This window comes from Chiloscyllium plagiosum, unplaced genomic scaffold, assembly GCF_037043375.1.
Source record: "Chiloscyllium plagiosum isolate Xiang-an unplaced genomic scaffold, Cpla_swu_hap1 HiC_scaffold_31, whole genome shotgun sequence".
NCBI lineage: Eukaryota > Metazoa > Chordata > Chondrichthyes > Orectolobiformes > Hemiscylliidae > Chiloscyllium > Chiloscyllium plagiosum.
In genome coordinates this window covers 862,637-876,182 of record NW_028270169.1, presented here as the reverse complement: position 1 = coordinate 876,182, position 13,546 = coordinate 862,637, and the positions used below count along the sequence as shown (strand labels likewise).

The 13,546-nt window shown below is 43.9% G+C and overlaps 1 protein-coding gene across 2 annotated transcripts in view; it reads left to right on the top strand.

Annotated features, from left to right (window-relative positions):
* The window catches only part of pigl (phosphatidylinositol glycan anchor biosynthesis, class L), an 82,490-nt gene that overhangs the window by 20,156 nt on the left and 48,788 nt on the right, over positions 1 to 13,546 (top strand). For both annotated transcript variants that reach the window (XM_043714226.2, XM_043714225.2), the window contains exon 2: positions 5,646 to 5,745. In XM_043714226.2, coding sequence (XP_043570161.2) covers positions 5,646 to 5,745 — 100 coding nt within the window. The remainder of the gene's footprint in view (positions 1 to 5,645; positions 5,746 to 13,546) is intronic.

Below are 13,546 nucleotides of genomic sequence, written 5' to 3'. Positions count from 1 at the left end.
GAAGATTTACTAGAAAAGTTGCCAGGGCTAGAGAATTGTTGGTTTGAGGAGAGATCAGAGAAGTCTATGTTGCTTTCCTTGAAACGGAGAAGGAAAAGGGCCGACACAATTGAGGTATACAATACTGAGGGGGTAGAGGTAGAGTACACAGAAGGAGCCTGATTCCCTTGGCAGAGTTCAAAAAGCAGGGGTCATGGATTCAGGTGAAGTGGCAGAAGGATTAGAGGGGATATGAGGAAAAATGTTTTTTTAAATTCACTCTTGGGACATGGGCATTGCTGGCTGGCCAACATTTTATTGCCCATCCCTAATTATCCGTGAGAAGTTATTGGTGAGCTACCACCTTGAACTGCTGCAGTCAACATGCTATAGGTTGATCCACAGTACCATTTAGGGAGGTAATTTCAGGATTTTGACCCAACAGTGAAGGAACAGCAATATATTTCCAAGTGAGCATGGTGACTGGCTTGGAAAGGAACTTGAAGGTGGTGTTCTCATTTTGCCATGCAAGTAACTGGGAAGTATTCCATCACTATCATGACATATGCCCTGTAGATGGACAGGCTTTGGGGAGTCAGGGAAAAGTGTTATCTGCCACAGTATTCCTAGCATCTGAACTGCTCTTATCACCAGTTGAGTTTCTGCAAAATGTAGTACCAAGGATGTTGGCAGTGAGGAATTCAGTTGTGGAACACCACCAAGTGTGCTTAGATGGTCTCTTATTAGAAGTGGTCATTGTCCTGCATTTGTGGGGTGCAAATTAGGAATTGGCTTCAGCTTGGTGGGCTGAAGTATTCCTGTTCTGTATTGTTCTTTGAATGTTACTTGCCAGTTGAGCCAAAACCTGGATATTGTCCATATCTTGTTGGATTGGAACATGGACTGCTTCAGTATGAGTTGTAATGTTGTGTAGTCATTGGCAAACATCTCCACTTCTGCCCTTGAGGAACGGTCATTGAGGAGGCAGCTGAAGGTTGTTGGGCCTAGGGCACTACCCAGTCAAACTCCTGCAGAAATGTACTGAAGCTAAGATGACTGACTTCCAACAACCACAAACCTATTTCTGTATGCTGAGTATGACTCCAACCATTGCAGCCACAGAAAACATTCACCTAATCGTATAATGTGTTAAAATTCAGGAGACACAACTATCCCAGAGGTCACTACTTAAAGTAATAGTTAACAATTTTCTTCTTAAAGAAGAGACAGTATTAAAAACAATTATGTACAACTCCTTTCTCTTAAACCTATCCTTTACCTCCCACTCTACAATACTGGTCCAACTTTAAAAAATCTCGATTAAGATGTAAAACAAAACAAACACGTTTCAAAAACCTGTCAGCTTTGTTGATTCTCCTTTGTAGATTTTCTGTGGGTTGGTTTTGATGGGTTGCTGCACAAACTTCTTATAGACAGGCAACTTGCAGAGAACTCTTCAACTAGCAGTCTATATTTGTGGATGTCTTTGGCTGTTTTCCTAACTCTTCAAAATGTCTGGTTTTATACCCCAAAACATTGGATTGTTTTATTGGTTTTAAATTTTATCCAAATTTAATTGGATTTTGGTATCTTGGGGCATAATTTAAACTGGTAGAATTTGAATTTGTGTTTGTTTCATGGCAACTCATCTGCAGCTATTTGTTTCCCCATGTGTTACCTTCTTTGTTCAGGACAGTGTTTTGTCAGTCCTTGCTAGTTTTTCAACTCCTAAATGGTGAGTACACCTCTGCACCTTCATAACAGTTTACACTGATAAGTGTTGATTTCAGTTTTGCTATGGCTCCTTTATACCCTAGTCAGTTGAATGTGGCCTTGATGCTAAAGGCAGTAACTCTCCTCAGGAATTCAGCTGTTTTATTCATATTTGAACCTAAGCTTTCATGAGGTCAGGAACTGTGTGATGCTGGCAGAACCAAAACAGACAACACTGATCAGATGCTGCTTCATAGCTTTGTTGATGACACCTTCCATTACTTTGTTGATGATAGAGATTAGATTGATGGAGCTGGATTTGTTCTGCTTAGTGTACAGGATATACTTGGGTAATTTTCCATTGTTATAACTACACTGGAACAGCTTGGCTAGGGGAGTGGCAAGTTCTGGGGCACAAGTCCTCAGTACTGTTGCTGGAATGTTCTCAGGGCCTATAGTCCTCGCAGTATCCAGTGCCACCAACTGTTTGAAATCACATGGAGTGAATCAACTTGGTTGAAGACTAGTATCTATAATGCTAGGGACCACTGGAGGAGGCAGAGATGGATCATTTTCTAGATTAGATTAGATTAGATTAGATTAGATTACAGTGTGGAAACAGGCCCTTCGGCCCAACAAGTCCACACCGACCCGCCGAAGCGAAACCCACCCATACCCCTACATTTACCCATTACCTAACACTACGGGCAATTTAGTATGGCCAATTCACCTGACCCTGCACATCTTTGGACTGTGGGAGGAAACTGGAGCACCCGGAGGAAACCCACGCAGACACGGGGAGAACGTGCAAACTCCACACAGTCAGTGGCCTGAGTCAGGAATTGAACCCGAGTCTCTGGCGCTGCGAGGCAGCAGTGCTAACCACTGTGCCACCGTGCCGCCCACGGCACTTCTGGCTGAAAGTTGAAAGCGCCTTAAGTGCTGTGGTCAGTGTGTATTAAGTTGGGATGAGAAAGCGTATCTGGGTGTCTTTTAACAATTTATGCAATTACCTTTGAAAGTTAGTGCTACATTTGCTTAACCAGCCTTTCAGATCAACCTGCTTATCTCAAATCCTTTCTGGTTGTTTTGCCATTTACAGTAAATCTATCCTTGGGTTTCCAAACCTCATACCAGTGCAAGCTATTGCTACAGAGAATGCAATTAAAAATTGTTGATCCAGTATGTATATGTTTGTCAGCCTGTGACCACTTCATAATGGTGAAAATAAAAGCTTTTGGTTCTAAGAAATCTCAGTAAACAGTTAAATTGGTAATATGGCATCCAATTAACAGGTACAAGGAGAATAAAAGAGCAACACTTTATTTTTCTATTGGTTACAATTTTCTAGGGAGCTGGATTAAGGCTTCCTTTGCTAAACTGTATCTGTTATTACCAAGGAAGCACCTTGTACTATACAGTATAGCAGAAGGAAAATAGCAGACACACAGGCTTGCTGAGCAGGTTCCAAATTTAGATCCTAAACACCAAAAGATTCAGAATGCTAATACAGGTAGACAATCCTTTATCTGATATCCGAAGATTTTTTCCTCATGAACAAGGTTGTTTGGTGTGCAAACAGTTAACCCAACTCCACACCCACTTGACCCACATCACTCAGGTGTGATGTGGGGGCATGACCCAGCACTGACAGCCATCAATTCCATCTCAGTAGTACTCACAGGTCATCTGCTGTTTGGTATTATTCCAAAAACCAGCTGGTCCTGAGGGTTTTGGATAAAGGATTGTGTACCTGTACTGTAAGTTTTCACATTGGACATATATTTGGAAGTAACAACTATATTTTTCGTATTAAATAATGAAATTTGTTTCACTCCAAAGAAGAATGCATGTGTTCTACTTTGCATGTGCAGTAAAAGAAAGCTTTCTTTAAAAAAGGCTACTTCTGAGACTTCTGTTCCATCTAACCATCATGAACCTCAGACAAGGTTAATTCTCATAGATCCCATTAAAGTAACAGGCAAGAGAGTAGATTGCTGGTCCCTGGCAGATATATCTAATAAGTCTATAGCCTTAAAACTTGTCTTTAAACATTTAGACTAAAATGTGTTCCATAATTCACTACATTTACTGCACTAGAAAATAGACAGGCAGGAAGGCTCAGAAAAAAGGGGAACTCAAGGAATGCAGAAGACAGGGGACATCTGGGCTCACCAAGTGATAACAGGATGCTGTAAGGCAATGAAGAACATTTGCCTTAGCATTGATGAAACTGTGCGAACAGGACACCAAGTGATAACATTCACAGCCGTTCCCTTGTGAAATTAATAACAGTGTTTGAATCTGACCCCTATGCTGCCAATTAGAATGGATTCTTATTTCCCCTTGCAAGCGGGGCAGACAAAAAAATCTTTGCTGACTTGAGTTCAAAAGGGCACTAGAGAGAGACCATTTTAGTCCTGAGGCTGTTGGAGCCAGTAGAAAATTAACTCTTAGTGCTTATCTGCTATGGATTGAATTTAATCGTATTTTGGGACTTTATGATGATATTGAGTAGCCATTAAATACAAATTCTGTAAAAGGTAATATTATTGAAGCCTTAACTTACTTGCTGTTCTTGCAGACACTCTACAGACTGCCCCATAGTCAATTCTAACTAATCAGATCTCATGTCTTATTTGATTTTGAATCCAATCCTGAAAAGGAAGAAAGTCAATTCAAAGACTAGTGAGTCAGTTTAAATGCAACCTTATGGTAACATCTCAGCCTCAGGTACAGAATGATTCAATGCTTAAAAAGGAGTCTGCTCCTAGCTTAGAAATTATTCTAAGCCTAACATTGAAGAGATTCTAGCACAATGTGTCAGGAAGCCATTTTATGGTCAAAAGTTTGCTCTCCTGCTAAGAAGCCATTTTGTAAAATAATTGTATCAGACATGTGATCTGTGCAAGGTTATCTTATGAACTTTCTAATTAGCTCGGACAGGTACCTCTTTATGATAGGAGTTTATCTCATGAGCAGGCGCCTAACTTGGCTGGGTATGTTTTTCTGACCTGATGAATGGCTTAGGCCTGTAGGAGTGATTAGTCAATTAACTTTTCTTCCTTACGAATTATTGTCTTTAATTGTTATCTGTCTAATTAAGAACATGCAATTTTTAAAAAAACTTTTGTATAAAGGAAGCCACTATCAGTTCATGAGAGTAGCCTGCTGGGGCACTTTAAGAGCTGGTACCCTACTCTAAGTTATTAGAACCTTGTTTAGCTTATAGGTATCGGTGTTATGTTGTATGCTATTAGTGAATAAAGGGGATAGCTAAAATTTAACTAAACTGTCTGTAAGGGGTTTTTATTCCAGACTTCCAAAGAGTACGATCTCTGGGAAGAACCAAGAGAGAGAAGCTTACAAGCCTGAGTCCACAAGGGATTCTCTGGGCTGTCTCAAATCTCCACTTTAACGCACTTGCTAGCACCTGGCCAGTATCTTAAACCCTTCCTTTTCATATACCCATCAGATGCCTTTTAAATGCTGTTTTTGTACTAGCCTCCACCACTTCCTCTAACAGCTCATTACATATACGTACCACATCTGCATAAAAAAATTACCTCTTAGGTCTCTTTGATATCTTTCCCCTCTCACCCTAAACCTATGCCCTGTAGTTCTGGACTCTTCCCACCCAAGAGAAAATATCTTATCTATTTACCCTGTCCACACCCTTCATGATTTTATAAATCCTTATAAGATCACCCCTCAGCCTTCAACACTCTAGGAAAACACCTAGCCTATTCAGCTTCTCCCTATAGTTCAAATCCTCCAACCCTGGCAACATCCTTGTAAATCTTTTCTGAACCCTTTCAAGTTTCATAACATCCTTCCGATCGGAAGGGGACCAAAACTGCATGCAATAATCCAACAGTGGCCTAGCCAACGCTGTCATTTTACATCAAAAAAATGCAGTAGCTGTTTACAAGTTGCTAATATTTCATTTTCAGGGAACTTCTACATGCAAGGGGAGATTCGGAAGAGGGAACTTCTGCAGAGCTGTGCTCTTCTTGGGATCCCTTCATCGTGTGTAACCATTCTGGACCACAGGTACATACCAATTGTAATAGTTCAGAGTATAACATCCAGGCTTTTCTAATGTTTGTAGAAGTAATGGCCTACCAAATACGAGATGCTTAGTGTCCCTTCAATTAAGGTACAGTATTTGTGTTCTGAAGCTGGTTTCAAAATTAGACTTTTAATATTTTTCTCTATATAAATTGGCAGTTTTCCAACCTCTGCTCTTTTATGGATGTTGCTTTTTACTGAAGTTACAGCAGGAACTACTTTTTTCCTTCCACTTGTGGGATATGTACATCACTGATGATTGTATTATTGCCCATCCCCATTTCTACTTGAGAATGTAGTGATGAGCTTTTTTTGAATCACTGCTGTCTATGTGTTGTTAACATTTTGGACCTCCCCCAGATGGTCTAATTTGTACAAGTGCTTATGTTGAGTGATGGAAGACCACACACCCTTGGAGGGCATCTTTTGCTTGCTTGATATGAAATGAGGAGAAAGTGAGGTCTGCAGATGCTGGAGATCAGAGCTGAAAATGTGTTGCTGGAAAAGCGCAGCAGGTCAGGCAGCATCCAGGGAACAGGAGAATCGACGTTTCGGGCATAAGCCCTTCTTCAGGAATGAGGAAAGTTTGTTCAGCAGGCTAAGATAAAAGGTAGGGAGGAGGGACTTGGGGGAGGGGCGTCGGAAATATGATAGGTGGAAAGAGGTCGAGGTGAGGGTGATAGGTCAGACTGGGGTGGGGGCGGAGAGGTCAGGAAGAAGATTGCAGGTTAGGAAGGCGGTGCTGAATTCGATGGATTTGACTGAGACAAGGTGGGGGGAGGGGAAATGAGGAAACTGGTGAAATCCGAGTTCATCCCTTGTGGTTGGAGGGTTCCTAGGCGGAAGATGAGGAGCTCTTCCTCCAACCGTCGTTTTGTTGTGGTCTGGCGATGGAGGAGTCCAAAGACCTGCATATCCTTGGTGGAGTGGGAGGGGGAGTTGAAGTGTTGAGCCACAGGGTGGTTGGGTTGGTTGGTCCGGGTGTCCCAGAGGTGTTCTCTGAAACGCTCCGCAAGTAGGCGGCCTGTCTCCCCAATATAGAGGAGGCCACATCGGGTGCAGAGGATGCAATAGATGATGTGTGTGGAGGTGCAGGTGAATCTGTGGCGGATATGGAAGTTTCCTTTGGGGCCTTGGAGGGAGGTGAGGGGGGAGGTGTGGGCGCAAGTCTTGCACCTCCTGCGGTTGCAGGGGAAGGTGCCGGGAGTGGAGGTTGGGTTGCTGTGGGGTGTGGATCTGACGAGGGAGTCACGGAGGGAGTGGTCTTTACGGAATGCTGATAGGGGAGGGGAGGGAAATATATCCTTGGTGGTGGGGTCCGTTTGGAGGTGGCGGAAATGACAGATGGTGGGGTGGTAGGTGAGGACCAGTGGGGTTCTGTCCTGGTGGCGGTTGGAGGGGCGGGGCTCAAGGGCGGAGGAGTGGGAAGTGGAAGAGATGCGGTGAAGGGCATCGTTGACCACGTCGGGGGGGAAATTGCGGTCCTTGAAGAAAGAGGCCATCTGTTTTTGGAACTGGTCCTCCTGGGAGCAGATGCGGCGGAGTCGAAGGAATTGGGAGAATGGGATGGCGTTTTTATAGGGGGCAGGGTGGGAGGAGGTGTAGTCCAGGTAGCTGTGGGAGTTGGTCGGTTTGTAGTAGATGTCCGTGTTGATTCGGTCGCCTGAGATAGAAATAGAAAGGTCGAGGAAGGGGAGGGAGGAATCTGAGACTGTCCAGGTGAACTTGAGGTCGGGGTGGAAGGTGTTGGTGAAGTGGATGAGCTGTTCAACCTCCTCGTGGGAGCACGAGGCGACGCCGATACCGTCATCGATGTCGCGGAGGAAAAGGTGGGGGGTGGGGCCAGTGTAGTTGCGGAAGATGGACTGTTCCACATATCCTACGAAGAGGCAGGCATAGCTGGGGCCCATGCGGGTGCCCATGGCTACTCTTTTTGTTTGGAGGAAATGGGAGGATTGGAAAGAGAAGTTGTTCAGGGTGAGGACCAGTTCAGTCAGTCGAAGGAGGGTGTCAGTGGAAGGGTACTGGTCGGTACGGTGGGAAAGGAAGAAGCGGAGGGCGTTGAGTCCTTCGTGATGGGGGATGGAGGTGTACAGGGACTGGATGTCCATGGTGAAAATAAGGCGTTGGGGACTGGGGAAGTGAAAATCATGGAGCAGGTGGAGGGTATGGGTGGTGTCCCGAACGTAGGTGGGGAGTTCTTGGACTAAGGGGGACAGGACGGTGTCAAGGTATGCGGAGATGAGTTCGGTGGGGCAGGAGCAGGCGGAGACAATAGGTCGGCCTGGGCAGTCAGGTTTGTGGATTTTGGGCAGGAGGTAGAAGCGGGCGGTGCGGGGTTGTTGGACTATGAGGTTGGAGGCGGTGAATGGGAGATCCCCTGAGGTGATGAGGTTATGGACGGTCTGGGAGATGATGGTTTGGTGGTGGGGGGTGGGGTCATAGTCAAGGGGGCAGTAGGAGGGGGTATCTGATTGGAAAGAGAAGTTGTTCAGGGTGAGGACCAGTTCATTCGATTGGAAAGAGAAGTTGTTCAGGGTGAGGACCAGTTCAGTCGATTGGAAAGAGAAGTTGTTCAGGGTGAGGACCAGTTCAGTCGATTGGAAAGAGAAGTTGTTCAGGGTGAGGACCAGTTCAGTCGATTGGAAAGAGAAGTTGTTCAGGGTGAGGACCAGTTCAGTCGATTGGAAAGAGAAGTTGTTCAGGGTGAGGACCAGTTCAGTCGTTGTTCAGAGTGAGGACCAGTTCAGTCGTTGTTCAGGGTGAGGACCAGTTCAGTTGTTGTTCAGGGTGAGGACCAGTTCATGAAATGAGCATGAGCGCAACGCACAGTGCGCAAATGCACAATGAGCATGACTCCCACGTCTTGATCAGGAGTAAAACCAAGGCTGTTTTTTCCCTTCTTCCTTGGCATTAGGGTAATTGTGTTCAATGTCTCAACTGAGATTAATTTGCAGTTTAACAGATTAAGGGTTTTGACCTTTCAGGTTTGTATGACTCAGTTGCATAATGCCTTAATGAGCTGGTCCTACTCAGGACTTCAGCTCTAACATTAGACTTATTGTCAAACACTCCCTCAAGTTAGGAGTTGTCATATTTTACACGAGGAATATTGGCATTGTCTCCTCAGGAGGGTTATTCCTAAAATTCACCACCCACTAAATGAGTTATTTCACTTCAACTCCGTCTTAAATGTTGTACCCTTTATGCAGAGACTGTCGCCCAGTTTGAACTCAGGGAAACATCCACTCTGCCAGCTCCAAGAATTTTGTAATTTTCTTGGAGATCACTTCTCATTCTTCATGAGAATGCAGTCTCCATCTGCTCAAAACAGTCCCACCGATTAAGGGTGATAAACCTCCATTGCACTCCTCTGGCAAATATTCCCAAATACATAAATAGACCAAACGTGTACACGGTACTCCAGGCTGCAATTTTGGTGAGACTGCATAATTGCAGCAAGATATCTGACTGAATTCAAATTCCCTTGCAATGAAAGCAAATGCACTAAAATTTCTTGCTGCACCTGCATACTAGCTATTAGTCACTCATGAACAAAGGCACACAGGTCCCTTTGGAAGTCCAAACTGTTCAATCTCACTATTTAACAAACATTTTCAGTTTTTTCTACCAATGTGAATAAATGAGAACTTATTCACATTATATTCCAGTTGCCATGTTCTAGCCCATTCATTTAGCCTATTCCAAAACGCCTGATTACATCCTCAACATATATTCCCAACTAGATTTGTCATCAGTTGAATTTGGAAATACAATTGGTCCCTACGTCCAATCTTGTGGACAGCTGTGGACCTTGCATGGATCCTTGCAGCACCCCAATAGTAAAAGCTTGTCATCCTGAGAATGATCTGATTTGTTCATATTCTCTGATATGTCAGTTCTTAATCCATGCTTGTATTTTACCACCAACCCAATGTCAGTGGCTCGAATGTTATTTTTTAACCTGTCAAAAGCCTTCTGAAAATCCAAATACTCCACATCTACTGTTTCTTCCTTTATCAATACTTGAAGTAATACTCCCCCTTTCAAAATCCACGTTGATTGTGCCTAATTTTACTGTTTTTTTTTCTAAATGTCCAGAAATCACATTTTTAAAGTCTTAAATGTACTACCCTTTATCCAGAGAAAGTGTTTCCAGATTGATTAGATTACCTACAGCAAGGAAACAGGCCATTTGGCCCAACAAGTCCACACCAACCCACCAAAGAGAAACCCACACAGCCCCATTCCCCTACCCTATATTTACCCCTGACCCATGCACCTAACTCTATGGGCAATTTAGCATGGCCAGTTCACCTGATCTGTACATCTTTGGATTGTGGGAGGAAACCAAAGCACCCAGATGAAACCCACACAGACACAGAATGTGGAAACTCCACATACTTTATAATAGTATTATGAACCAGGCCAGACCCTCAACATTTCTAGAAGGTAGCCCAGACCTTAACTTTTCTAAGTGTTTTAAGCAGGATATTCCAGGAGTGGTGCAGCTAGCCCAATCCCAGTTAGACTGGCAAGGGCATCTACTTCCATCAGATACACACTGTCCCTCTAAAGCTCATCCCACCAAGACTCACTCCCCTACCCTATTCCTGTAACCCTGCATTTCCCTTGATTAATCCATGTAGCCTGCCCATCTTTGGACTGTGGGAGGAAACCCACGCCGACACAGGAAGAATGTGCAAACTTTACAGAATCGAACCCGATCCCTAGCACTATGGAGACAGCCACTGAGACACCAAGAGTGTGAGCAATTGCTTCAGTTAAAGTTAGGTGACACAAATTCATTCCCTATTTGTTAGGTAGCAGATGAGGACTGAACAACAGATTGACCAACAAAAGTGAATGGCTGAAGACAGGCAAGAAAGTTAAGTTCAAGGGTGATGTCCTGTGTATAAAGGTCTTCAGTATACAAAAGTCCAGTTTGACTAGAATCAGACAGTACAGAAGAGGCCCTTTTGCCCATCGAATATGTACTGCCAAAAACAGAGTAGTATGTACAGTAGTCCCACTTTCCCATGATAGGCACATTGCCTTGAATGTTATGACATTCCAAGTATTCATCCAGATACATTTTTATAAAGGTTGTGAGATTTCCTGCTCCAAATACGCTCTCAAATAGTGCAGTCCAGATCCTCTATATTCTCTGGGTGAAAAAGATTTTCCTCAAATCCACTCTAAACCTTCTGACTTTCATTTTAAAATTATGCCCCTTTGTTATTGAGCATTCAACTAAGGGGAACAACTGCTTTAGAACATAGAACAATACAGCACAGAACAGGCCCTTCGGCCCACGATGTTGTGCCGAATATTTGTCCTAGCTTAAGCACCTATCCATGTACCTATCCAATTGCCGCTTCAAGGTCACCAATGATGCTGACTCTGCCACACCCACAGGCAGCGCATTCCATGCCCCCACCACTCTCTGGGTAAAGAACCTACCCCTGACATCCCCCCTATATCTTCCACCCTTCACCTTAAATTTATGTCCCCTTGTAACACTCTGTTGTACCCGGGGAAAAAGTCTCTGACTGTCTACTCTATCTATTCCCCTGATCATCTTATAAACCTCTATCAAGTCACCCCTCATCCTTCTCCGTTCCAATGAGAAAAAGCCTAGCACTCTCAACCCATCCTCATACGACCTATTCTCCATTCCAGGCAACATCCTGGTAAATCTCCTCTGCACCCTCTCCAAAGCTTCCACATCTTTCCTAAACTGAGGCGACCAGAAGTGCACACACTACTCCAAATGTGGCCTTACCAAGGTCCTATACAGCTGCAACATCACCTCACGACTCTTGAATTCAATCCCTCTGCTAATGAACGCTAATACACCATAGGCCTTCTTACAAGCTCTATCCATCTGAGTGGCAACTTTCAAAGATCTATGAACATAGACCCCAAGATCCCTCTGCTCCTCCACCTTACTAAGAACCCTACCGTTAACCCTGTATTCCGCATTCTTATTTGTCCTTCCAAAATGGACAACCTCACACTTGACAGGGTTGAACTCCATCTGCCACTCCTCAGCCCAGCTCTGCATCATATTTAAGTCCCTTTGCAGCCGACAACAGCCCTCCTCACTATCCACAACTCCTCCAATCTTCGTATCGTCTGCAAATTTACTGACCCACCCTTCAACTCCCTCTTCCAAGTCATTAATAAAAATTACAAACAGCAGAGGACCCAGAACTGATCCCTGCGGAACTCCACTTGTAACTGCTTTCTATCCATTCTATTCATGTCCCTCATAATCCATGCACCTCTGTCAGCACCTCCTCAACTATCTCTGCTCCAAAGAAAAGAATCTAAACTTATCCAGCTCTCTTCATTGCTGAAATGCTCCACTCCAGGCAACATCCTGATGAATCGCCTTTGCACCCCCTCAAGTGCAGCCACATCTTTCCTATACTGCGGTGACCAGAACTGCACACAGTACTCCAGCTGTGGCCTGACCAAAGTTCTGTACAGCTCCAATATAACTTCCCTTCTCTTATCATCCATGTCACAGCTGATAAAAGCAAGCATCCTGTATGCCTTCTTAACTACCTGTAAACTTGTCATGCCACCTGCAAGGATCTATGATTAAGCATCCCAATATCCCTGTGTTATTCTGAACTTGCTAGAAACCAGATTCTGGAGTCCTGCCATTCATTGAGTATTCCCTTGTTTTGTTCCTCCTTCCAAAGTTCATCACCTCACATTTATCAAGGTTAAATTCCACATGCCATTCATCTGCCCAACTGACCAACACATTCCACCTCACTTACAACCACCCAGTCGATCTTTGTGTCATCTGCAATCTTACTTGTCGTGCCCCCCATATTCTCATCTATATAATTTATGAATATCACAAACAGTAAGGGACTCAGTACTGGTCTCAATGATGTGCCACCGCACACCTGGTTCCAGTCACACAGATAGCCTTCTACCACCACCTTCTGTCTCTAATCATTAAGCCAATTTTGAATTCAACTTGCAGATTACCCTGAATCCCATGAGCTTTTACTTTTTCCATTTTCCCATGTGGGACCTTGTCAAAGGCCTTGCTGAAGTGTGACTTTGGCTACAGAAGCTTCACTAAACTTCACCAATGAGATAATATAGCATAGATTTGACTTGCTCCATGGTTACAAAGAGTTTGCACATTTTGAGGGGGTTCGGCATCACGTTTGCAAAATAGGACATGAGACCAGTAATTCTCTGTTGTATCAGACGTGACAGTTGAGTGCTGAGTAGCATTGCTCCACGAACACCACTGATTGACCCTGCACATTTTACATTTCAGATGCGTTAGGCTTGTAATAAGCAAGTAGTGTACGTAAATTAACAGTCTCCACCCACTCTCAGTTACACACGTCAGCTGTATACTTTGGAATATAAAATGTTCAGAGAGTATGTTCATCAGTTTCTCAAGCAATCCACCCAAATTCATTGAAGAAGGATGTATTCAAATTATCAAGGCTTGGTATCACCTGTGATTAACATGGGAACTATGAATTAGACATGTTTACTCTGCCAATGGGTGTAGATTTGAACAGCTGTGACAAGAGTTTTTATCTGCAACCATGCCAGGAGCCGCTTGTTTATAAACATTCTATATATGTGCATCAAACAAAAAAACATGGTAATTGTGCTTAGTAATAACTACTGACGACATTTTGAGGATCCACCCAGTTACCATCTGAACATGGACCCACACCATGAAGTGCACTGGACCCTGGCACCACTGAGAAGTTCAAAGTATCCACGCTGTTTT